General features: G+C 37.6%; 1 protein-coding gene across 1 annotated transcript in view; it reads right to left on the bottom strand.

Annotated features, from left to right (window-relative positions):
* LOC101101501 (NXPE family member 2) overlaps positions 1-21,975 on the bottom strand; it is a gene marked incomplete at its 3' end in the record, with an annotated part of 70,174 nt that extends 48,199 nt beyond the window's left edge. The window contains 1 exon segment of the mRNA XM_023238980.2: positions 21,849-21,975. Within this exon segment, the coding sequence (XP_023094748.2) occupies positions 21,849-21,975 (127 nt within the window).
* Between the last annotated feature and the right edge of the window lie 1,720 nt (positions 21,976-23,695).

Below are 23,695 nucleotides of genomic sequence, written 5' to 3'. Positions count from 1 at the left end.
AATGGGGGTCCTCTGTGCTTCCTGGATTTTTGAGGTCTGTGTCTTTCCCCAGGTTAGGAAAGTTTTCTGCTATGATTTGCTGACATAACCCTTCTACCCCTATTTCTCTCTCTTCCTCTTCCGGGACCCCTATGATTCTGATGTTTTTCCTTTTTAATGAGTCACTGATTTCTCTAATTCTTAAATCTTGCTCTTTTGCTTTAGTCTCCCTCTTTTTTTCTGCTTCATTATTGTCTATAAGTTTGTCCTCTATTACTGACTCTGTTCTGCCTCATCCATCCTTGCTGCCATGGCATCCATTCAAGATTGCAGCTCAGTTACATTTCTTATTTGATCCTAACTAGCTTTTACTTCTTTTATCTCCACAGAGAGGGATTCTAACCTATTTTTGACCCCAGCTAGTATTGTTATTATTATGATTCTAAATTCTGGTTCAGACATCTTGCTTGTATCTGTGTTCATTAAGTCCCTGTTGGTCATTTTTTCCTGTTTTTTCTTTTGGGTGAATTACTTCATCATTTTGAAGGAAGAATTAATAAAATAAAAATATTAAAAATGTAAAAAGTAAAAAAAAAAAAAAACAGAAAAAAATCAAATAATGGATGCTGGATCCTAGGTGTGTTTTTGTCTGGTTGTTGAAAGAAGCTTGATAGAATAGAGGGAAAAAAGGGAGAGAAAAGAAAACAGGGATGGGGAGTAAAACGTTAGAAATGTTTAAAAAATGAGTACAACAGAATAGAATAAAATGAAATGATAAAAATATAATTTTAAAAATTTACAAAAAAGTAGAAAAAAATAAAAATCTTTTTTATAAAAACAGAAAATAAAAATAACTTTTTTCTCTCTATTCAAGAATAAGAAAAAAAACCTAAATAGTTGTACCAGTGAACACAATGAAATATGATTGAAATTACATTCAGTTTCCCCTACAAATAAAACTATGCAACACTTTATAGTGTGTAAGCTATGCAGGCAGAGAGACTTGTGGTGTTACTCTAGAGCGTGGTTGGCCCAATTTGAAGAGGCTTGGTGTAATGGCTCCATTCTCCACTAGATTGCACTGATTAGCTTACTGGGGTGGATTGTTGTGGTACTTGTAGGCATGTATGCACATGTACAAGAGGGATGAAAATGGCATCACCCAGCTATGCAGTCTCTAGTATCAAAACTGTGCTCTTGCCCCCACAATCAAGCTCCCCACCTTTTTTTCTGGCTTCTGTCCACTCCCTGCTTCTACACTGTCCATGACCATACTGTTAGTCTCCCAGGTGGCCCCTCCCTCCAGGGTTTTATATCGGATGGGTCTATATTTCCAAACCCCTCACTTCTGAGTACCCTGTGGCTTTGACCCATTCAGACCCTCTCAGGGAAAGTCTCATGGGTGCTGGCCCACCCCCAGGAATGTTCACACAGCCATACTGCTGCAGATGCTCAGAGATTGTGGCTGGGTGCCAGGCTGCCCCAGAAAAAGTTCATGCAATCGTGTAACAGCAGCGTTTCAGGGATTATGGTAAATGACAACATACATCTGGCACCAGGCTTCTCCTTTAATGTACTTGTTCCAACACCAGCAAATGTGGCTGTTCTCTGGGATCTTCTGGGACCTTTGCTTGTGGGGAGGCCACACAGCCTCTACCAAATGTCCTCCCAGCAGAGGAACTCTGCCACTCCCCATATGGTCCGAGGACCCCTCAGACCTCACTGTATACTCCTGGGGATCTGCCCTTCCCATCAGAACTCTGCCAGGTATTGAGCTGTGGAGTTTAGACTCTGAACTCCCCTCTTTATAGACTCCTAATTAGATTTAAACTCTGTTCTTGCTCCTTTCTCCCTCTTTTGTTCAGTCCCTTGTGGGTGTTTCCACTCTTTCTGTCTAGCTCCTTTTGGGTAGAGTGCTTTTCCTGTACTCTCCCCCACTGTCCCCATCCTCTCTCTGCAAGCAAAAATAGCTTCCTACCCTCCATGGCATCTCTCTCCCCCATTTCACCTCTCTGCCCCACATACCTGCCAAATTCTTGGTTCAAGTTGTGCATATTGTTGTGTTAATCCTCAAATCAGTTTTCTAGGTGTGCAAGATGGCTTTGTGTTTATCTGGCTTCATTTCATGGATGAGAGCAGCAAAAAAAAAAAAAATATTCCATGCTGCTCTGTCATCTACACACTCAGTGCAATCCCACTTAAAATTGTACTAGCATTTTTCTCAGAGCTAGAACAAACAATCTTAAAATTTATTTGGAAACACAAAAGATCCCAAAGAGCCAAAGTAATGTTGAAAAAGAAAACTAAAGTGGGAGACATCACAATCCCAGATTTAAGCCCCTACTACAAAGTTGTAATTATCAAGACAGTATGGTTTTGGCACAAAACAGACACATAGACCAATGGTACAGAAGAGAGAACCCAGAACTGGATGCACAAATATATGGCCAACTAATCTCCAACAAAACAGGAAAGTGCATCCAATGGAAAAGAAGACAGTCTCTTTAGCAAATGGTCCTGGGAGAACTGAACAGCAACATGCAGAATAATAAACCTGGACCACTTTCCTACACCATACACAAAAAATAAATTAAAAATGGATGAAAGACACAAATGTGGGACAGGAGTCATCAAAATATTAGAGGAGAAAACAGGCAGCAACCTCTTTGACCTCAGCTGCAGCAACTTCTTTCTAGACGTGTCTGTGGAGTCAGGGAAACAAAAGCAGAAATAAACTATTGGGACCTCATCAAGATAAAATGATTCTGTACAGTGAAGGAAACAATCAAGAAAACTTAAAGGCAACCAACAGAATGGGAGAAGATATTTGCAAATGACATATTGGATAAAGGGTTAGTATTCAAAATGTCTAAAAACATACCAAAGTCAACAACCAAAAACCAAATAATCCAGTGAAGAAATGGGCAGAAAACATAAATAGACACTTTACCGAGAAAGACATCAGGGAAATCAGTCTTCATCATGGAAATACAAATCAAAACCACATTGAGATAGCACCTCATCCCAGTCAGAGTGGCTAAAATTAACAACTCAAGAAAAAACAGATGTTGGTGAGCATGTGGAGAAAGGGGAATTGTTTTAATTATTTGAGGAACCTCTATACCATTCTCCACAGTGGCTGTCCCAATATGCATCCCCCCCCCCAATAGTGCACAAGTGTTCCTTATTCTCCACATCCTCGCCAACACTTACTCTTGTGTTTTTATTTTGGACATTCTGGCGGGTGTGAGATGATATCTCATTGTCGCTTTGATTTGCATTTGCCTGATGATGAGTGATTTTGAGTATCTTTTCATGTGTCTGTTGGCCATCTGGATGTCTTCTTTTGAAAAATGTCTATTCAGCTCTTTTGCCCTTTTTTTTAAATTTTTTATTTTATTTTATTTTATTTTTGGGACAGAGAGAGAGCATGAACGGGGGAGGGGCAGAGAGAGAGGGAGACACAGAATCGAAAACAGGCTCCAGGCTCCGAGCCATCAGCCCAGAGCCTGACGCGGGGCTCGAACTCATGGACCGCGAGATCGTGACCTGGCTGAAGTCGGATGCTTAACCGACTGCGCCACCCAGGCGCCCGTCTTTTGCCCATTTTTAAATTGGGTTATTTGTGGTTTTCAGTGTTGAGTTGGTTGTATAAGTTCTTTATATAATTTGAATATTAACCCTTTACTGGATATATCACTTGCATATATTTTCTCCCTTCCAGTAGGTTGCCTTGTCCTTTTATTGATGGTTTCCTTCACTGTACAAAACCTTTTTATTTTTGTGTAGTCACAATAGTTCAATTTTGCTTTTGTTTCCCTTGCCTAAGTAAATGTACCTTGAAAAATGTTTCTATGGCCAACGTCAAAGAAATTATTGCCTGTGTTTCCTTCCAGGGTCTTAAGGCTTTAGGTTTCACATTTAGGTCTTTAATCCATTTTGACCTATTTTTGTGTATGGTATAAGAAAGTGGTCCAGTTTCATTCTTTTGCCTGTTGCTGTCCTGTTTTCCCAGTACCACTTGTTGAAGAGACTGTATTTCCCCCGTTGTATATTCTTGTCTCCTTTGTTGTAGATTAATTGACCATATAAATTTGGGTTTATTTCTGGGCTCTCTTTTCTGTTTCATTAATCTATGTGTCTTTTTTCTACCAGTGCCATAGTGTTTTTGATGCTTATAAGTTTGTAGTGTATCTTGAAATCTGGGATTCTGATACCTCCAGCTTAGTTCTTCTTTCTCAAGATTGCTTTGGTTATTCAGGGTCTTTTGTGGTTCCATACAAATTTGAGGATTGTTTTAGTTCTGTGATAAATGTTGTTGGAGTTTAATAGAGATTGCATTCAATCTGTAGATTTCTTTTGGTAGTAGGGACATTTTAACAATATTAGTTCTTCCAATCCATGATCATGGAATATCTTTCCATTTGTTTCTGTCATCTTTAATTTCTTTGATCAATGTTTTCTAATTTTATAAAATTTATAATTTTATATATTTATAATTTTATAATTCATCTCTTTGGTTAAGGTTATTTGTATGCATATTATTTTTAGTGTAAATATTATTTTTTGTTCTTTTTGCTGTTCAGCTTGGTTGCTTTCCATTACTCTGTCTTCCACATCACTGATCCATTCTTCCACCCCCTCTAATCTGCTATTGATTCCCTCTAGTTTGTTCATTTCAGTTATTGAAATCTTCATCTATGACTAGTTATTTTTTAAATTTTCTATCTCTTTGTTGAAGGTCTCATGGAAATCCTCCACCTTTTTCTCAGTCCTGTTGAGTATCTTTGTGACCATTACTTTGAATTCTTTATCAGGCATAATGCTAATCTCTGTTTCATTTAGCTCTTTTACTGTGGTTTTTCCCTCTTCTTTCATTTGGAACATATTCCTCTGTCTCATCTTCCCTTTGCCTTTCTTGGTGCTTGTTTCTAGGTATTAGGAAAATCAGCTATGTCTCTTGATCTTGAAAGTAGTGACCTTATGAAGAAGTCATTTGATATCCTGTAGTGCAATGCCCCCTGTTCACCAGAACCAGGCCCTTGAGTGGTGTTTCCTTTGTGGATTGTGTGTGTCGTACTATTGTAGCTGATCCACGTTTGCCTTGAAATCAGTAACTGCAGTGGCACACTTTGCCTTTTGTGGGTACACCAAGCAGGGTTTGGTCCCTCTGCTCTTCAGAGGCAAGTCTGGGGCTGATGTGGGCTGTAGTTTAATGGTATCAGCAGTCAGACAAGATGCCTGTCCTCAGCACATCTGCCAGTGCTGTAGTTGCATCAACCTGCCAAGCAGTCTCCCTGCTTTCACCCTATGAGTCTTTCATTGATGGTCAGGGTTAGCAATCAGGCCAGGTGCCTGCCCCTAGTCCATTTTGGCATGGCTGGAGTTGCATTGATTGCAAGGGGACTCTATCTGTGATGTTAGCTGTAAAATTCAGCTGCTGGAACTGAGGGCACACTGGTGCATGTGTTTGTGTTCCCCTTTCCTCAGGGCAGGGGCCACTTTGGAGTGGTGCTTGTCTGCCAACACTTCTTACACGATCTGTATGAGCAGGAGGCACTTTGGAGGAATGCCTGAAGAGTGGGGCAGGTTGATGGGGGCAGATTCCTAGGAGAACGTGAAAACAATGGAGTGTGCAGTGCTAGCAAGATAGGTGTAAAGTATTTTCTCTAACTCTTAAAAACTGAGAACAAACTGAGGGTTGATGGGGGGTGGGAGGGAGGGGAGGATGGGTGATGGGTATTGAGGAGGGCACCTTTTGGGATGAGCACTGGGTGTTATATGGAAACCAATTCGACAATAAATTTCATATATTGAAAAAAAAAGTTTTTTCTCTAGTTCCTGCAAATGTCTGGCTATGTAGGCTTAGTGGATAGGGTAGGAGAGAAGTAGCACCCTCAGCACTTTTGTTTGTGGAGAAGTCTCCTAAAGATTTCTGCTGCCCCCACCCTAGGACCTGTTCTGATATTAGTAAATAAATGTTGTATACCGCAGGTGCTTTTCAAACTGCTGCTTCTATGCTGTATCTCAGCCAGGTTATTTGTTATCCTGGCTCTTTAAGGATGGGACTCAGTTTCCTATCACCCTCTAGATCTCCCAGACTTAAGTCTGCTGAGTTTTGAAGTATGTAGAGTTAAAGGCCACTGGGTGGCTCAGCCAGTTAAGTGTCCAACTTTGGCTCATATCATGATCTCATGGTTCATGAGTTTGAGCCCCATGTCGGGCTATGTGCTGACAGCTCAGAGCCTGGAGCCTGCTTCAGATTCTGTGTCTTCCTCTCTCTCCCTGCCTCTCCCCCACTCACACTCTCTCTCTCAAAAATAAACATTAAAAAAAAAGTATGCAGTTAAGCCCTGCTTATAGTAAAAACTCACAAAGCAAAGCCCCCTGGTTTTCAAAGTGAAAGTGCTATATCAACTCATCTTCCCATTGTAGATAACCCATGTCTGGGGTACCTGAAGTGGGGTCTGATCATCTGCTCCATGTTTGTGGTATCCCTTTCCCATTTGTGGTTAGTCCAGCAAGGGGTTTGGTTACCAACCAGGGTTTGGTGTCCCCTCCAACCCTTTTTGATTTAGCCTCCTCTCTACAATTGACTGTCTAAAGTTTGTTCTGCCAGTCCTGTGGTTGATTTTCAGAGTTAGTTGCACTAATGTGGCTGTTATTTCATTGTGCCCATGTGATGAAGTTGAGCTCCAGATCCCCCTATTCTGTCATTTCCACAAACTCTGTTCCCTTAATACATTTAAAGTCCGTGATTTCTTTAGTAGTATTCCTTCTTTAATTCCTGATATTGCTTATTTAGGTCTCATTTCCTTTTAAGCTAGGCTCACATTATATCAATTTTATCCATCATTTTGAAGAACCAGTTTTAGTTCTCTTGACTTTTCTATTGTGTTTTTCTTTCCTATTTTGATAATTTCTACTGTAATATGTCCTTCTTTCTCTAGTTTTTTTTAAGATGGAATATTAGGTTTTGAACTATAAATTTTTTCTAGAATATTAACTTAATGTTATAAATTTCACTCTAAGCACTATTTTACCTGTATATAAGTATTAAGTTCTATTGCAATTTTTGTTGAGTTCGAAGTATTTTCTAATATTCCTTGAGACTGTATCTTTAATCTATGTATTACATAGAAGTGCAGTATTTAATTCCCAAATGCTTGGAGATTTACCAATTTTTCTGTTAGGTATTTGCAGTTTAATTTCATTATGGTCAAAGGACTTATTTGTATGATTTCAATTGTTTTAAAATTTAAGGTTTGTCTTGTGATTCAAAATATGTTCTATCTTGGTGAATGTTTCATGTGCATTGAAAAAACTGTATATTCTGCTATTTGGTGAACTATTTTTTAATGTCAATCAAATCAAGTTAATTGATTGTATTCCTTAGTTCTTTTATATTTTTGCTTATTAGTTTCCTTGGGCTCCTGTCACAAATTACCACAAATTTCCTGGCTTAAAAAAACAGTATTCTCTCATAGGTACAGAGGCCAGAAGTCTTAAGTCAAGGTGTAAACAGAGTTGATTGCTTTGGAGGCACTGAGGGAGAATCTACTCAATGCCTTTGTCCTAACTTCTAGTGGCTACTACCAATCCTTGGAATTCTTGACTTGTAGATGTATCATTTCAATCTTTGCCATTATCTTCACATCATCATTCCCCTCTGTGTGTTGTCTCCCTTTCCCTTAAAAGGACACCCTTAAATTTAGGGTCCACCCTAATCCAGGATGATCTCCTCTTGAGATCCTTAATTTAATTACATCTGCAAAAAGTATTGTAGTAAATAGCTTACATTCAGTGGTTTTAGGCAGACTTATCTTTTTTGGAAGATATCATTCAACCTACTATATGACTTTCTGGCCACTTGTTTGTCAGTTACTGAGAGCACCACTGAAGTCACCAGCTATTACTAATTTTAGATTTATCCTTCTTTCGTTTATATGTGCTCTCATGTCAGTTGTACATGAACTGATGGTTAAGAATTTGGGGTAAATTGATCCTTTTATCACTACATAATGAACCTCTTCACTTCTGGTCAACTTTCTTTTTCTGAAATCAACTTTGATATTAATAAATCCTTATAACCATTACTTTGGTTAATATTAGCATGGTATGCTTGTTTCCATAATTTTGCTTTTAGTCTACCTGTATCTTTATATTTAAAATGTAGATGTTTTATAGTTATGCTTGGTTCCTTTTTTAAAAAATCATTTGATATTCACTATCTTTTAATTGGTATGTTTTGACTATATGTATTTATTGATATGCTTTTACTTAGGTCTGCCATTTTATTTTCTCTTTGTTCTGTTTTTGTTTTTCTGTTTTTGGTTTTTTGTTTTTTAGTTCCTCTAGAACTATTTTTGAAATATGCTCAGAGCTTTCTGTTCTCCCTAACAAGGTTTGCCTTCATGGGAAAGAATTTCACCAGAGCTTAAATAACTTGGGTTTACCAAAGCCTAACCAACCTTGGAGAAAGAAAATACCCAAGTCCAGCTCCTTTTTAGCCTTCCTAATTTATTTAATGAGTGAGGTGGGGGAGTCAGGGACAGGACTGAGTAGTTCTTAAAGAGCTTAGGAGTACAAACTCACTAAAATACTGAGACTAAAATCATAGTACTGTAGAATGCTTTTACTCTCCAACACCTTACCACCACATCAACAGAAATCTTGTATGAAAATGGGTGAAAGCTAAAAGCATTGTAAGCCTCAGATCCCTAAAAGAGCATCTAGGAAAAACCAAACACCGTCTCTAGAAGAAACAAACCAACAATTCTAAGAAAATTACAGCCTTTAACAGTGTATCTGTAATAAACAGTAAACACAGTCCAACTCCTATCCAGATAAACATAAAATCTCACACTAAAAGCTAATCTATGCCAGTTGCAGTTTATCTAATATATCATGTCCAGTTTTCATTTAAAAATTACAAGACATGCCCAAAAAAGCTAGAGAAACAATGTAAGCATCAGAACGAGGTTATAGTACAGGTTTTGGAATTATCAGACCAGTAATTTAACTATAATGTGCTAATGGTTCTAACGGAAAAAGTAAGAAACATACAGAAACACATGGGTAATATAACTAGAGAGGAAACTGTAAGAATCAAAATGCTAGAAATTTATAACATTGAAAAAGAAAAGAAGAATGCCTTTGATGAACTCACTAATGGACTGAACACAGCTAAGGAAAGAATCGGTGAGCTGGAAGGTATGTCAATAGAACCTTCCCAAGGTGAATAGGAAAAAATAAAGAGTAAAAAAAGGAGAAACAACAAAATATCTGAAACTGGGGGGCAAATACAAAAGATATAACATACACATAATGGGAATACCAAAAAGAAGAGAAAAAGAAAAAAACAGAAAAAATACTCAAAATAATATCTGAGAATTGCCCAGAATTAATAACAAAGGTAAACCATAGACCTAGGAAATTAAAAGAACACCAAGGATGATAAATACCAAAAATACCTACACCAAAGTATATCATTCAAACCGTAGAAAATCAAAGAGAAGAATCATGGTAGAAAGCCGAGGGAGCAAATCATCTTCCCTGTTGAAGAACACACATAAGATGTCTATGTCCTATTCTACAAACTAATGAATATGTTAGGTTACATGTTGAAGGGAAATTAAGATCAAAGGTGAAATTAAAGTTGCTAATAAGCTGACTTAAAATAGGGAGAGTGTCCTAAGTTATCCAGGTAAGTCTACTATCAACACAAAGGTCCTCACAAGTGAGTGAAGGAAGCAGAAAAGGGAAAACCAGAGAGAAGTGTGGGAACTCAGTCTAATGTTCTAGCTTTAAAAATGGAGGACCCAAGGAAAGCAGACAGCCTTTAGAAGCTAGACATGGCTAGGGAAAGAATTCTCCCCTGGACTGTCCCAAAAGGTACAGAACCTACCAACACCTTGATTTTAGCCCATGAGGTCCATCCTAAAGTTTTGACGTCCAGAAATGTAAGATAATACATTTGTATTATTTTAACTACTATGTTTGGGGTAATTTGTTTCAACAGCATTAGAAAACCAGTATGATGATGACTGCTGTTTTACTCTTTGATAATTCCCACATCTATGTTATCTTAGTGTTGGTGACTGCTGTTTATTCCCTTGTAAGTGGTGATTTTCCTGGTTCTTCAGAAGCTGAATAGTTTGGCTCATATCTTAGATATTTTAAATATTAGACGATGAGATTCTGGGTCTTGTTTAGAACCTTAAGGATAATGTAGATGTTTAAAAATTAGGTAATTGATTTAGCTAAGACCACAAGTTCCAAACTCATCTTTTGTGGGCTTTAAAGTCTGTTCGATTCTAAAACCTTTGCTATGCTATTCAAATATGTCCCATGTGTGTGACATCCGTGGCCAATCTGGGACCTAGACAGTGGTCCAGCCTATAGGTCAATTCCCAAACCCATGAGTGTATTTTCAGAGTAAGAAAAACACATGCTAAACTCAGAGTTGAGCCCAGAAGTTCATCCACAATTTTATGGGATAGCTGTTTGGAGCTTTGTCTTCTCTGCAATAACATTTTCTACTCTCCAGGGTTCCTACTTTTGGTCTTTCAGGCAGACACATGGGACAGGAAGAAGGATTCCTAGCCTGAATGAAAAACCTAATACGTTCCCCTAGATTTTCTGTAGCACCTGAGATTAAGCAAGAACATTTGAACATGGTCTGACAGAGGCATGCTTAGCACTACACTGAGTTCTAAACTCTTAAGGGAAATATTGTTTGGATAAGATTCAGCATATAATAAGGTTTTAAACTTGAACAAAAGCATAGTAAAGAGGAAAAATTAAGCTTTTTAATGTTTATATAGTTGAAATATACATGTAGTTGTTAGAAATAATAGGGAAATCCCATGTACCCCTACCCAGTTTCCACAACATCTTACAAAACAGTAGCAAAATACCATAACCAGAATACAAACACTGGTAGAGTCAAGATCCAGAACATTTCCTTCACATTTCCCTTTTCTAGCCACAGCTACTTTCCTTCCACCCCTAGTCCTTCTTAACCCCTTTAGCCCCTGGCAATAATTTACCTGTTATCGATTTCTGTTTTGTCATTTAAAAATATTATGTAGTGGAATCATACAACATATGAGACCTAAATCTGAGCAAATGAAAACAATTTTGTGCCAGATCCTTAAAGTTAGGCATATAAAGGGGAAAGACTTTAAAATTGTAGTAGCAGAGCTAGAGTCAGCAGTCAATGATTAATTTAACCCTTAACTCAATTTCCTCCTTCTTTATAATTGATCTCAAATAAATTAATACATATATACACACGTACAAAAGAGATAATTTAAATATAAATATAAATATAAATAATAAATACATACACACTTCAAATACATGTTTCAATTTATAGACCCTAATAGACAGGGTCTTTTTCAGAAGACTCTAAACTCTTTTGTTTGCCATTATACATCTGATCAAATATCACCTATTTCTACACAACTCTCTTTTCTCTGTCATTCTCCAACCCATTGATTTTTTTCCACTCATTTACTGAAGACTTTGAAGAATTTTAACTTATAGTCTTCTTTATTATTAATGTTTTTTACATCCTCCAGGTAAACCTCAATGTCCATGTAGACAAGTTGTTCAATACCTAGATCTCTTTGCTTCTTAACCTTCTTAGCTTTAGAGACCCATAAGAGTAGCCAAATAATAATCCCACTTCCTGTTACCCTGTCCAGTTTAACTGTAGCCACACCTTTTCTTTCCTTTTTCTTTCCTAGATATTTGTTAGCTTTTTTCCTTAAGAATTTAACAGTATTCAAATATCTCCCATATGGGAAAAAATACATACTTTTTTAAAGCATTCTATCTTCCCTTTAACTACTACCCTAATTTTACTATTTCCCAGTGTCACCTAATTAAGCTTCTCACAAGTTCTCTTCAATCCCTGTGCTCACTTTCTCTGCTACCACTCACTTCTTCAAGTTTTTTTTGTTGTTTTTCCTTGAGGCGATATCATTAGCAACTTTTTCTTCTCACTCTATAGTTCACCCAGGGAACTGTCACAGGATCCAATGATTTGAACTGCCATTTATATTCTGATTCTTCCTAAATCAATTTTTTAAACCAGTCCTTCTCAGCTTCAAATCTTTATATTCAACAGTCTATTGAAGCAATGTCTCCATTTGGATGACCTAAAAGTACCTCAAACATAGACTGTATCTAAATTTCTTTTTCTTTCAAAACAATTTCTCCTACTGTTCTGTACTTGAACGAATGGCGTCATCAGTCATGCATCTGCACATACCTGAAATAATTCCTGCTTATAACCCTACCTTTTTACCCCCACAGTCCATCAATATTTTTGTCAATTGTATCTCAGGCTGACTTTTTGCCATCCTCATTGTTACCACATTATTTTTTTGCCAATTTTTTTAATTTTATTTTTTATGTTTTAAAATTTACATCCAAATTAGTTAGCACATAGTGCAACAATGATTTAAGAAGTAGATTCCTTAGTGCCCCTTACCCATTCAGCCCATCCCCCCTCCCACAACCCCTCCCGTAACCCTCAATTTGTTCTCCATATTTATGAGTCTCTTCTGTTTTGTCCCCCTTCCTGTTTTTGTTATTTTTGTTTCCCTTCCCTTATGTTCATCTGTTTTGTCTCTTAAAGTCCTCAGATGAGTGAAGTCATCTGATTGTTGTCTTTCTCTGACTCACTAATTTCACTTAGCATAATACCCTCTAGTTCTATCCACGTAGTTGCAAATGGCAAGATTTCATTCTTTTTGATTTCTGAGTAATACTCCATTGTGTGTATGTATATATATGTATATGTGTGTCTATATATATATATATACACACACACACACACACACACACACACACACACATACACACACACACACACACACACACACCACATCTTCCTTATCCATTCATCCATCGATGGACATTTGGACTCTTTCCATACTTTGACTATTGTGGATAGTGCTGCTATAAACATGGGGATGTATGTGTCTCTTCAAAATAGCACACCTGTATCCCGTGGATAAATGCCTAGTAGTGCAATTGCTGGGTCATAGGGTAGTTCTATTTTTAGTTTTTTGAGGAACCTCCATACTGTTTTCCAGAGTGGCTGCACCAGCTTGCATTCCCACCAACAATGCAAAAGAGGTCCTCTTTCTCCGCATCATCACCCACATCTGTTGTTGCCTGAGTTGTTCATGTTAGCCATTCTGAGGGGTATGAGATGGTATCTCATTGTGGTTTTGATTTGTATTTCCCTGATGATGAGTGATGTGGAGCATTTTTTCATGTGTCAGTTGGCCATCTGGATGTCTTTGGAGAAGTGTCTATTCATGTCTATTGCCCATTTCTTCACTGGATTATTTATTTTTGGGGTGTTGAGTTCTTTATAGATTTTGGATATTAACCCTTTATCTGATATGTCATTTGCAAATATCTTCTCCCATTCTGTCAGTTGCCTTTTAGTTTTGCTAATTGTTTCCTTCGCTGTGCAGAAGCTTTTTATTTTGATGAGGTTCCAGTAGTTCATTTTTGCTTTTGTTTCCCTTGCCTCTGGAGACGTGTTGAGTAAGAAGTTGCTGCAGCCAAGATCAAAGAGGTTTTGCCTGCTTTCTCCTCGAGGATTTTGATGGCTTCCTGTATTACGTTGAGGTCTTTCTTCCACTTTTAGTTTATTTTTGTGTATGGTGAAAGAAAGTGGTCCAGGTTCATTCTTCTGTGTGCCGCTGTCCAGTTTTCCCAGCACCACTTGCTGAAGAAACTGTCTTTATTCCATTGGATATTCTTTCCTGCTTTGGCAAAGATTAGTCAGCGATACGTTTGTGGGTCCATTTCTGGGTTCTCTATTCTGTTCCATTGATTGGAGTATCTGTTCTTGTGCCAGTACCATACTGTCTTGATGATACAGGTTTGTAGTATAGCTTGAAGTCTGGGATTGTGATGCCTCCTGCTTTGGTTTTCTTTTTCAAGATCACTTTGGCTATTCGGGGTCTTTTCTGGTTGCATACAAATTTTAGGATTATTTATTCTAGCTCTGTGAAAAGTGCTGGTGTTATTTTGATAGAGATTGTATTGAATACGTAGATGGCTTTGGGTAGTATCAACATTTTATCAATATTTTTTCTTTCTATCCAGGAGCATGGAATCTTTTTCCATTTTTGTGTCTTCTTCAATTTCTTTTGTAAGCAATCTATAGTTTTCAGTGGATAGATTTTTCACATCTTTGGTTAGATTTATTCCTAGGTATTTGTGTGTGTGTGTGTGTGTGTGTGTGTGTGTGTGTGTGTGTGCACGCGCACACAACTGTAAATGGGATCAATTCCTTGATTTCTCTTTCTGTCACTTCATTGTTGGTATATAGGAATGCAACAGATTTCTGTGTATTGATCTAATATCCTGCAACTTTACTGAGTTCATGAATCAATTCTAGCAGTTTTTTGGTGGAACCTTTTTGGGTTTTCCATATAGAGTATCATGTCATCTGCAAAGAGTGGAAGTATGACCTCCTCCTGGCCAGTTTGGATGCCTTTTATTTCTTTGTGTTGTCTGATTGCAGAGGCTAAGACTTCCAATACTATGTTGAATAATAGTGGCAAGAGTGGACATCCCTGTCTTGTTCCTGACCTTAGGGGGGAAGCTCTGTTTTTCCCCATTGAGGATGTTATTAGCGTTGGGTCGTTCATATATGGCTTTTATGATTTCAAGGTATGCTCCTTCTGTCCCTACTTTCTTGAGGGTTTTTATCAAGAAAGGATGCTGTATTTTGTCAAATATTTTCTCTGCATCTATTGAGAGGATCAAGGTTCTTGTCCTTTTTTTTACTGATGTGATGAATCACATTGGTTGTTTTGGATATATGGAACCAGCCCTGCATCTCAGGTATAAATCCCACTTGGTCGTGGTGAATAATTTTTTTTTAATGTATTGTTGGATCCTGTTGGCTAATATCTTGAGGATTTTTGCATCCATGTTCATCAGGGAAATTGGCCTATAGTTCTCCTTTTTAGTGAGGCTTCTTTCTGGTTTTGGAATCAAGGTAATGCTGGCTTCATAGAAAGAGTTTGGAAGATTTCCTTCTTTTTGTTTTTTGTTTTTGTTTTTGTTTTTTTTTTTTTTTTTTTTTGGAACAGCTTCAAGAGAATAGGTGTTGACTCTTTCTTAAATGTTTGGTAAAATTCACCTGGAAAGCCATCTAGCCCTGAAGTCTTGTTTTTTGGCAGATTTTTGATTACTATTTCGATTTCCTTACTGGTTATGGGTCTGTTCACATTTTCTATTTCTTACTGTTTCACTTTTGGTAGTGTGTATGTTTCTAAGAATTTGTCCATTTCTTCCAGATTGCCCATTTTATTGGCATATAATTGCTGATAATATTCTTGTATTATTGTTTTTATTTCTGCTGTGTTGGTTGTGATCTCTCCTCTTTCATTCTTGATTTTATTTCTTTGGGTCCTTTCCTTTTTCGTTTTGATCCAACTGGCTAGTGGTTTATCAGTTTTGTTAATTCTCTCAAAGACCCGGCTTCTGGTTTCATTGATCTTTTCTACTGTTTTCTTTTTTTTGGTTTCAGCATTAATTTCTGCTCTAATCTTTATTATTTCCTGTCTTCTGCTGGTTTTGGGTTTTATTTGCTGTTCTTTTTCCAGCTCCTTAAAGCGTAAGGTTAGGTTGTGTATGTGAGATCTTTCTTCCTTCTTTAGGAAGGCCTGGATTGCTATATACTTTTCTCTTAGGACTGCCTTTGCTGCATCCCAGAGGTTTTGGATTGTGGTGTTACCATTTTCATTGATTTCCATGTATGTTTTAATTTCCTCTTTAACTTCTTGGGTAGCCCAATCATTCTTCAGTAGGATGTTCTTCAGTCTCCAAGTATTTGTTACCTTTCCAAATTTTTTCTTGTGGTTGATTTCAAGTTTCATAGTGTTGTGGTCTGAAAATATGCACGGTATGATCTTGATCCTTTTATACTTGTTGAGGGCTGATTTGTGTCCCAGTATATGGTCTATTCTGGAGAACGTTCCATGTGCACTGGAGAAGAATGTATATTCTGCTGCTTTAGGATGAAATGTTCTGAATATATCTGTTAGGTCCATCTGGTCCAGTGTGTCATTCAAAGCCAGTTTCTTTGTTGATTTTTTAATTAGATGATCTGTCCATTGTTGTGAGTGGGGTGTTGAAGTCTCCTACTATTATGGTACTATTATCAATGAGTTTCTTTACGTTTGTGATTAATTGGTTTATATATTTGGGTGCTTCACATTTGGCGCATAAATGTTTACAATTGTTAGGTCTTCTTGGTGGACAGACCCCTTGATTATGATATAATGCCCTTCTGCATCTCTTGATACAGTCTTTATTTTAAAGTCTAGATTGTCTGATATAAGTATGGCTATTCTGGCTTTCTTTTGTTGGCCATTAGCATGATAGATGGTTGTCCATCCCCTTATTTTCAATCTGAAGTTGTCTTAGGTCTAAAGTGGGTCTCTTGTAAACTGAATATAGATGGATCTTGTTTTCTTATCCATTCTGTTTACCCTATGTCTTTTGATTGGAGCATTGAGTCCATTGATGTTTAGAGTAAGTACTGAAAGATATGAATTTATTGCCATTATGATGCTTGTAGAGTTGGAATTTCTGGTGGTGTTCTTTGGTCCTTTCTAATCTTTGTTGCTTTTGGTATTTATTTATTTATTTATATAATTTTTATATATAAATTTACATTTATATATATTATTTTATTTTATTTAATACATATAAATATATATTTACTTAATATATATTTAATATAATTTATATTACTTATTATATTAATATATGTTTTTAAATATATTTACATATATATGTATATATGTATACATACATATATATATGTATATACATATATACATATACATATACAACATATATATACATATTCTCCCCTCAGAGAGTCCCCCATAAAATTTCTTACAGGGCTGGTGTAGTGGTCACAAACTCCTTTAATTTTTGTTTGGGAAACTTTTTGTCTCTCCTTCTATTTTGAATGACAACCTTGCTGGATAAAGAATTCTTGGCTGCATATTTTTCTGATTCAGCATACTGAATATATCCTGCCACTCCTTTCTGGCCTGCCAAGTTTCTGTGGATAGGTTTGCTGCGCAAACCTTTTAGGTTAGAGACTTTTTTTCCCTTGCTGCTTTCATGATTGTCTCCTCACCTGAGTATTTTGTGAATTTGACTATGATATGCCTTGTTGATGGTCGGTTTTTGTTGAATCTAATGGGGGGTCCTTTGTGCTTCCTGGATTTTGATGTCTGTGTCTTTCCACAGGTTAGGAAAGTTTTCCTCTGTGATTTGCTCGCATAACCCTTCTACTCCTATTTCTCTGTCTTCCTCTTCTGGGACCCCTGTGATTCTGATGTTGTTCCTTTTTCGTGAGTCACTGATTTCTCTAATTCTTAAATCATGCTCTTTTGCCTTAATCTCCCTCCTGTTTTATGCTTCATTATTCTCTGTAAGTTTGCTGATTCTAAATTATTGTGATTCTAAATTCTGGTTCAGACATCTTGCTTGTATCTGTGTTGGTTAAATCCCTGGATGTTGTTTCTTCGTGCTCTTTCTTTTGTGGTGAATTCTTTCATTTTGTCATTTTGAAGAGAGGAAAGGAATTAATGAGGTAGAAAAATTAAAAATTAAAAAATTAAAATTAAAAAAATTAAAATTAAAAAATTAAACACACACTCACACACAAGTTGAATAAATGATGCTAGTTCCTAGGTGTGTTTGGGTCTGGGTGTTAAAAGTGGTTTGACAGATTAGGCAATAAAAAGGGGGGAAGAAAAAATAGAAATAGTTTGAGCATTTGAAAAAATGAATACACTGAAGTAGACTAAAATGAGATGATGGGAGTAGAATATAATTTGAAAAAATATAGACAAAAGTAAAGAATAGAGTAGAAAAAAATTAAAGAAAAATATTTTTAATAAAAATAAAATTTTTTTCTTTTTCTGTATTTGAGAAAAAGGAGAAAAATGATTTTAAAAAATCGTTGGAAATTTGAAAAAGTGAATATACCATAGTAGACTAAAAAAAAAATGAAGGAGTAAAATAGAATTTGCAAACGTTTACACAAAAGCAAACAATGTAGTAAAAAAATTAAAAATATTTTTAATAGAAATTGAAAGTAAACAGGAAGTTTTTCTCTTTCTGTATTCAAGAAAAAGAAAAGACGTGTAAAAGAGAAAAGAAAGAAAATTAAATAAATGGACCTGCTAACAGATTGAAGTAGGACTGAAATTACTTCATTTTCCCCTAGAAGTCAGACTATGTAGCACTTTATACTCCATAAACTAAGCGGGCAGTGAGACTTGGATTCTTGAAGTTGGCCATTTGGGCTGGGCTCAGTGTAACAGCTATGCTCTCCACTAGATGGCGCTGCTATCCTACTGGGGTGGATTGCTGGGGTGCTTGTATGTGCGTTTGCGCATGCGCAGGTGAAAATGGTGCCACCCAGCTACCCAGTCGGTTCTCCAGGATCAGCAATGGCACACCCGTCCTCAGTCTTGAGCTCTTGTCCACTCCCCGCTTCTTCACTCTCCGTGACCAGGCCCCAGGCAGCACCTCTCTCCCGAGTTTTGTCTCAGATGCAGCTGTTTTCTCTGGCCCCTTACTTCTGAAGGACTGTGGCTTTGATCTGTTCCCCCCACCCCCCCATGGGAGGGTCTCACTGAGCAATGGCCGAATGAGCAATGGCTGAATATGTCTGCATCCGTGAACGCTTGCTGGACCCTGATGATGCCGGTGCCCCAAGACTGTGGCCAGGTGCCAGTCCGCCCCAGAAAAAGTTCGTGAGACAGTGTAGCAGCAGCGTTTCAGGGATTATGGAAAATCACAACACACATCTGGCACCAGGCTGCACCCACAATGACCTTGTTCCAGCACCTGGGAATGTGGCCATTTTCTGGGGTCTGCTGGGATCAGGTGGCCTCAACAGTCTCTACCAAATGTCCTTTCAGCAGTGGAACCACTTTTCCCCGTGTGGTCTGAGAACCTCCCAGACCCCACTCTGCTCCTGGGGATTTGCCCTTCCCACCAGAGCACCGCCAGGTATCGAGCTGTGGAGTTGCAGACTCTGCACTCCCCTTGTTTACAGTCTTAATGGAATTTAAACCCTCTCCTTTCTCCTTTGTCCCTTTTTAGTTTAGTCCCTATGGCTGTTTCCAATTTTCCACTTTCTCTCCAGCTGCTTTTGGGGAGGGTGCTTTTCCCGCATCCCCCCCCCACCCAGTCTTCTTCCTCTTTCTGCTCGCAAAAGCACCTCCCTTCTTGCTCCTTCTCACTTCCCACGTTCAGCTCTCTGCACCACATACCTGCTGAATTCTGTGGTTCAGGTTGTGAAGATTGTTGTGTTAATCCTCCAATCAATTTTCTAGGTGTGTAGGATGGTTTAGTGTTGTCTGACTGTATTTCATTGACGTGAGACACACAAAAAACGTCCATGCTGTTCCACCATCTTGGCTCCTCTCTCTTAGCACATTATTTTAAATCACCACTACCTCCCATCTAGATCAGTTAACAATCTCCTGTTACTTGACAGTTATTTATTAAGCACCTACTATGTGCCAGACACTGTTCTGGGCACTTGGGATATACCAATAAATAAATACAGAAAAAATGCTTGCTCTTATGCAGGTCACCTTTTATTAGATGATGATGGACAATAGGTAATGAACATAATAAATCCATAAATTATGTAATACTTTGGAAAGTGAAAAGCATTATTGCAAAAAAACAGAGTAAGGGTAATGCTAACATGCAAGTAAGGCTGTTTCTAGTGTTAAATAAAGAATATGATACTGAGGACAGACTTGAAGGAAGAGATTTAGCAATGTGAAAACCTGGAGGAAAAGAAGCCAGAGGAAACAGCCAGTCTAAGAATGTCTGGGGTAGAGTAGGTGGGTTTTTGTTTCCTTTAATTGAGTCTGAAGCACTGTACTAAGTAGTTTGGACCCTGTCCTCTACAGGAAGAGCCGCTGAAATTGGTTAGAGTAACATATCCAAATTTTCATTTTAGAAATATCATCTCAGATTCTTGAACACAAGGATGATGTCCTATATTTCTGTATCCCTAATACTTAATTCAGTGCTAGACACAGTCTGTATTCAACAAATATTTGTTGAATAAATGATGAGAACAGGCTTGGACTGGAGACAGGGAAATTAATTAGAAGACTACTATTTCAATACCAAGGATAAGAAATGACAAAGGACTGAACTAAATCAAGACAATAGGGATAGAGAGAAAAAGGTTCAATTTGAGAGCTATTTAGGAGGTAGAATTTATGAGGTTTAGTGGCAGCTTGCTTGTGAAGAGAGTTTTGGTTTTGTTGACTAATGAGCTGTGGCAACATAGGAGAAATGGGAGGAAGAGCAGGGAATTTGTTTTCATTTGATTCTGTTTGTGCCAAGAAGGGTAGTAAGAGAGATGATAAATTCAGTATATATTTCTTTGGTACCAACACTAGTGGAAGACTGAGTTGAAGAAAACTGATGAGCAGCACATACTCAAGGGTGAGACACAGAGGAAGTCAGCTCTGGGGCTACATAGCAGAGATTCTCAACTTTAGCAGGCATAAGAATCAGCAGGGGAGCTTGTTGATACTTAGTAATTTTAGGCTTAAGCCCAGAAATTTCTTTTCAGTAGTACTGAAGCATGGCCCAGGAATCTGCATTTTGCGCACACACAGAAACCCAGCTGCTGTTCCAGTGCATAGACTGTCGAGACCTCACTTTAATATTAGTAGTGGATAATGGGACCTGAGCAGGTGAATTAAAAGGTGTAAGCGTGAAAGAGAAAAAGATTAGAAGGAAAAATCTAGAGGGCACAGATACGATGGAGAGGACTCACAAATGGAAACAAACCTTCTGAGCTATAGTCTGAATGGTCTATTATTTCCCAGGTCACATCTTACCCATTGTGAGTCTTGAATTTACACCCCAAGGTCAAAAGTCACGTGCTCTACTGACTGAGCCAACCAGCCACCCCTTATGGTCCTTTTTGTTTGGATCTGGAAGTTTGTATTAGATAGAGGTAAGAAAGAACCTTTTAAAAGAAATTGTGTTCAAATTTAAAGGCTTTAGTGGCTAAACTAAGGAGTTTTATCTCATTGGTGCCATCATCTGTGCAAGCCATTAGTGAAAATTTTTGACTGGGACAAGAAGATTATGAAAGCAGAAAGTTTGAAAGATCAATTGTGTACTATATACCTGTGAGAGAAAGTGTAAGCAAGATCAGTTAAAGACTGCAGAAAAGTAATTTAAAAAAAACTAGCTGAACTATGCAAAACAAATAAGAAAACCCTTATGGAAAAAGTAGACTAGGGCTGAAACAGAGATTTAACTGGACTGGAGTCTCAAAAGCCAATATCAGAAAGAATTTTTTGGAAAGATGGTTGGTAGAGCCAAATACTAGAGTTGGCTGCAAATCCACTGTCAAAGGGACTGATCCTCTCTTCACATCTGTTTCTAAGATGACATGCTTTTAATTTTTAGATTTTTCCTTGGTAATCAAGGTGAGCTTTCAAAGGATATGACCATTCCTGAAATTTTGAAAAAGGAAACAATTGTGGTCGGTCTCTCTCTCTCTCTCTCCCTCTCTCTCTCTCTCTCTTGTTTCGTTTCATTTCGTTTTTGGTGGTGACGGTTTTGTTTTGGTTTTGGGTGGATTGTTTTTGCTTTGATACTTGGTAAAATTTTATCCAGGAAATAGAGTAAATCAAGAAAAGGAAAAAAGCATTGAAAGCCCATGAGTCAAGCCATTCTAGGTTTCTTTCTTGCTTGCCCTTGCCCTTCCTTTCTTTCTTCCTTCCTCCTTCCTTTCTTCCTTCTTATATGGTCTTCTGCAGCCAAATAAGTGACCCAGAACACTAACAAAAATATCAACATCAGCAGTAATTTATGAACTATGGCATTTATAAACCAAGTTAGTATCCTTTAAGAGAGGACAGGAGACATAATCACACATTAAGTCATACACACATGATACTGCTCTACATACATCCCTCAAAACTTTCCAGAAAAGGTTACTTATGTTCTATGCAGCTGCTATCTCCTGGGTCTTCAGAAAGCTTCCTTAAATGTTTTACTAGAAATCAGGCGCAGTGGTCCTTCCTAAAGCCAGGAAGTGAACTTGTTAAAGGACTCCTTTTCCTGACTCGGGTTAATTCTTCCATTTGGAATGACATAAGGGCTCTGAGCCTTTTCTCTCCTCAAGTACTTAGTGGCTATAGCAAAGTTTTAGCAATGGTTTACCCTAAGAAACACTCTTTTCTGGTGCCCTTCAATGCATCCTAGTGTCTAAATCTCAGATACACAAATATATGTATTACTTGGTGTTCTCTCTCCCTGATCTTCCCCTCCTCATGAAGCTTCATTTTATTTTTATTTTAATCTTTCAAGTTTTTGTTTAAATTCTAGTTAACACATAATGTAGTGTTAGTTTCAGGAGAAGAATTTAGTGATTCATCACTTACATATAACACCCACTGTTCTTCACAAGCGCTGTCCTTAATACCTGTCATCCATTTAGCCCATTTCCCCACCAACCTCCCCTCCAGCAACCCTCAGTTTATTCTCTATAGTTAAGAGTCTCTTAAGGTTTGCCTCCTTCTCTTTTTTTTCTCTTTCCCCTATGTTGATCTGTTTGGCTTGTTAAATTCTACATATGTGTGAAACCACATGGTATTTGTTTTTCTCTGACTTTCTTCACTTAGCATAATGCACCCTAGCTCCATCCACATCAATGCAAATGGCAAGATTTCATTCTCTTTATGGCTGAGCAATATTCCATTGTATATGTATATATGCCATATCATTATCCATCCATCAGTCAATGGAGACTTGGGCATTTCCATAGTTTGGCTATTGTTGATAATGCTGCTATAAACATCAGGGTGCATATGCCCCTTTGAATCAGTACTTCTGTGTCCCGTGGGTAAATACCTACTAGTGCAAATGCTGGGTTGTAGGGTAGTTCTATTTTTAACTTTCTGAGGAACCTCCATACCATCTTCCAAACTGGCTGAGCCAGTTTGCATTCCCACCAACTGTGTGGGAAGGTTCCCCTTTCTCTACATCCTCACCAGCATCTGTTTTTTTCCTGAGTTGTTCATTTAAGTCATTCTGACAGGTTTGAGGTGGTATCTCTTTGTTGTCTTGTTTTGTTTTTCCCTGATGATGAGTGATTTCCCTGATGATGAGCATATTTTCATGTGTCTGTTAGCCATCTGGATGTCTTCTTTGGGAAAATGTCTTTTGATGTATTCTGACCATTTATTAACTGGATTATTTGTTTTTTAAGTGTTGAGTTTGATAAGTTATTCATAGATTCTTAGATGCTAATTCTTTTTTTGGGTCTGTCATTCATAAATATCTTCTTTTATTCTGTTGCCTTTTGTGTTGATTGTTCCTTTGCAGAAACTTTTTATCTTAACCAGGAAATTAAAGGAGAAATTAAAAAAACATAGAAACAAATGAAAATGAAAACACAACAGTTCAAACCTTTGAGATGCAACAAAATCAGTCATAAGAGGGAAGTAGAGAGCGATACAGGCCTACCTCAAGAAGCAGGAAAAAATCTCAAAACACAATCTAAGCTTGCACCTAAAGAAGCTAGAAAAAGAACAGCAGATGAAGACTGAAGCCACTAGAAGGGTAATAATAAAGATGAGAGCAG

The sequence above is a fragment of the Felis catus genome, chromosome D1 (assembly GCF_018350175.1).
Source record: "Felis catus isolate Fca126 chromosome D1, F.catus_Fca126_mat1.0, whole genome shotgun sequence".
In the NCBI taxonomy this organism is placed as follows: domain Eukaryota; kingdom Metazoa; phylum Chordata; class Mammalia; order Carnivora; family Felidae; genus Felis; species Felis catus.
Note: the sequence above shows the minus strand (reverse complement) of the source record. Positions and strands in the feature narration are given on the sequence as shown.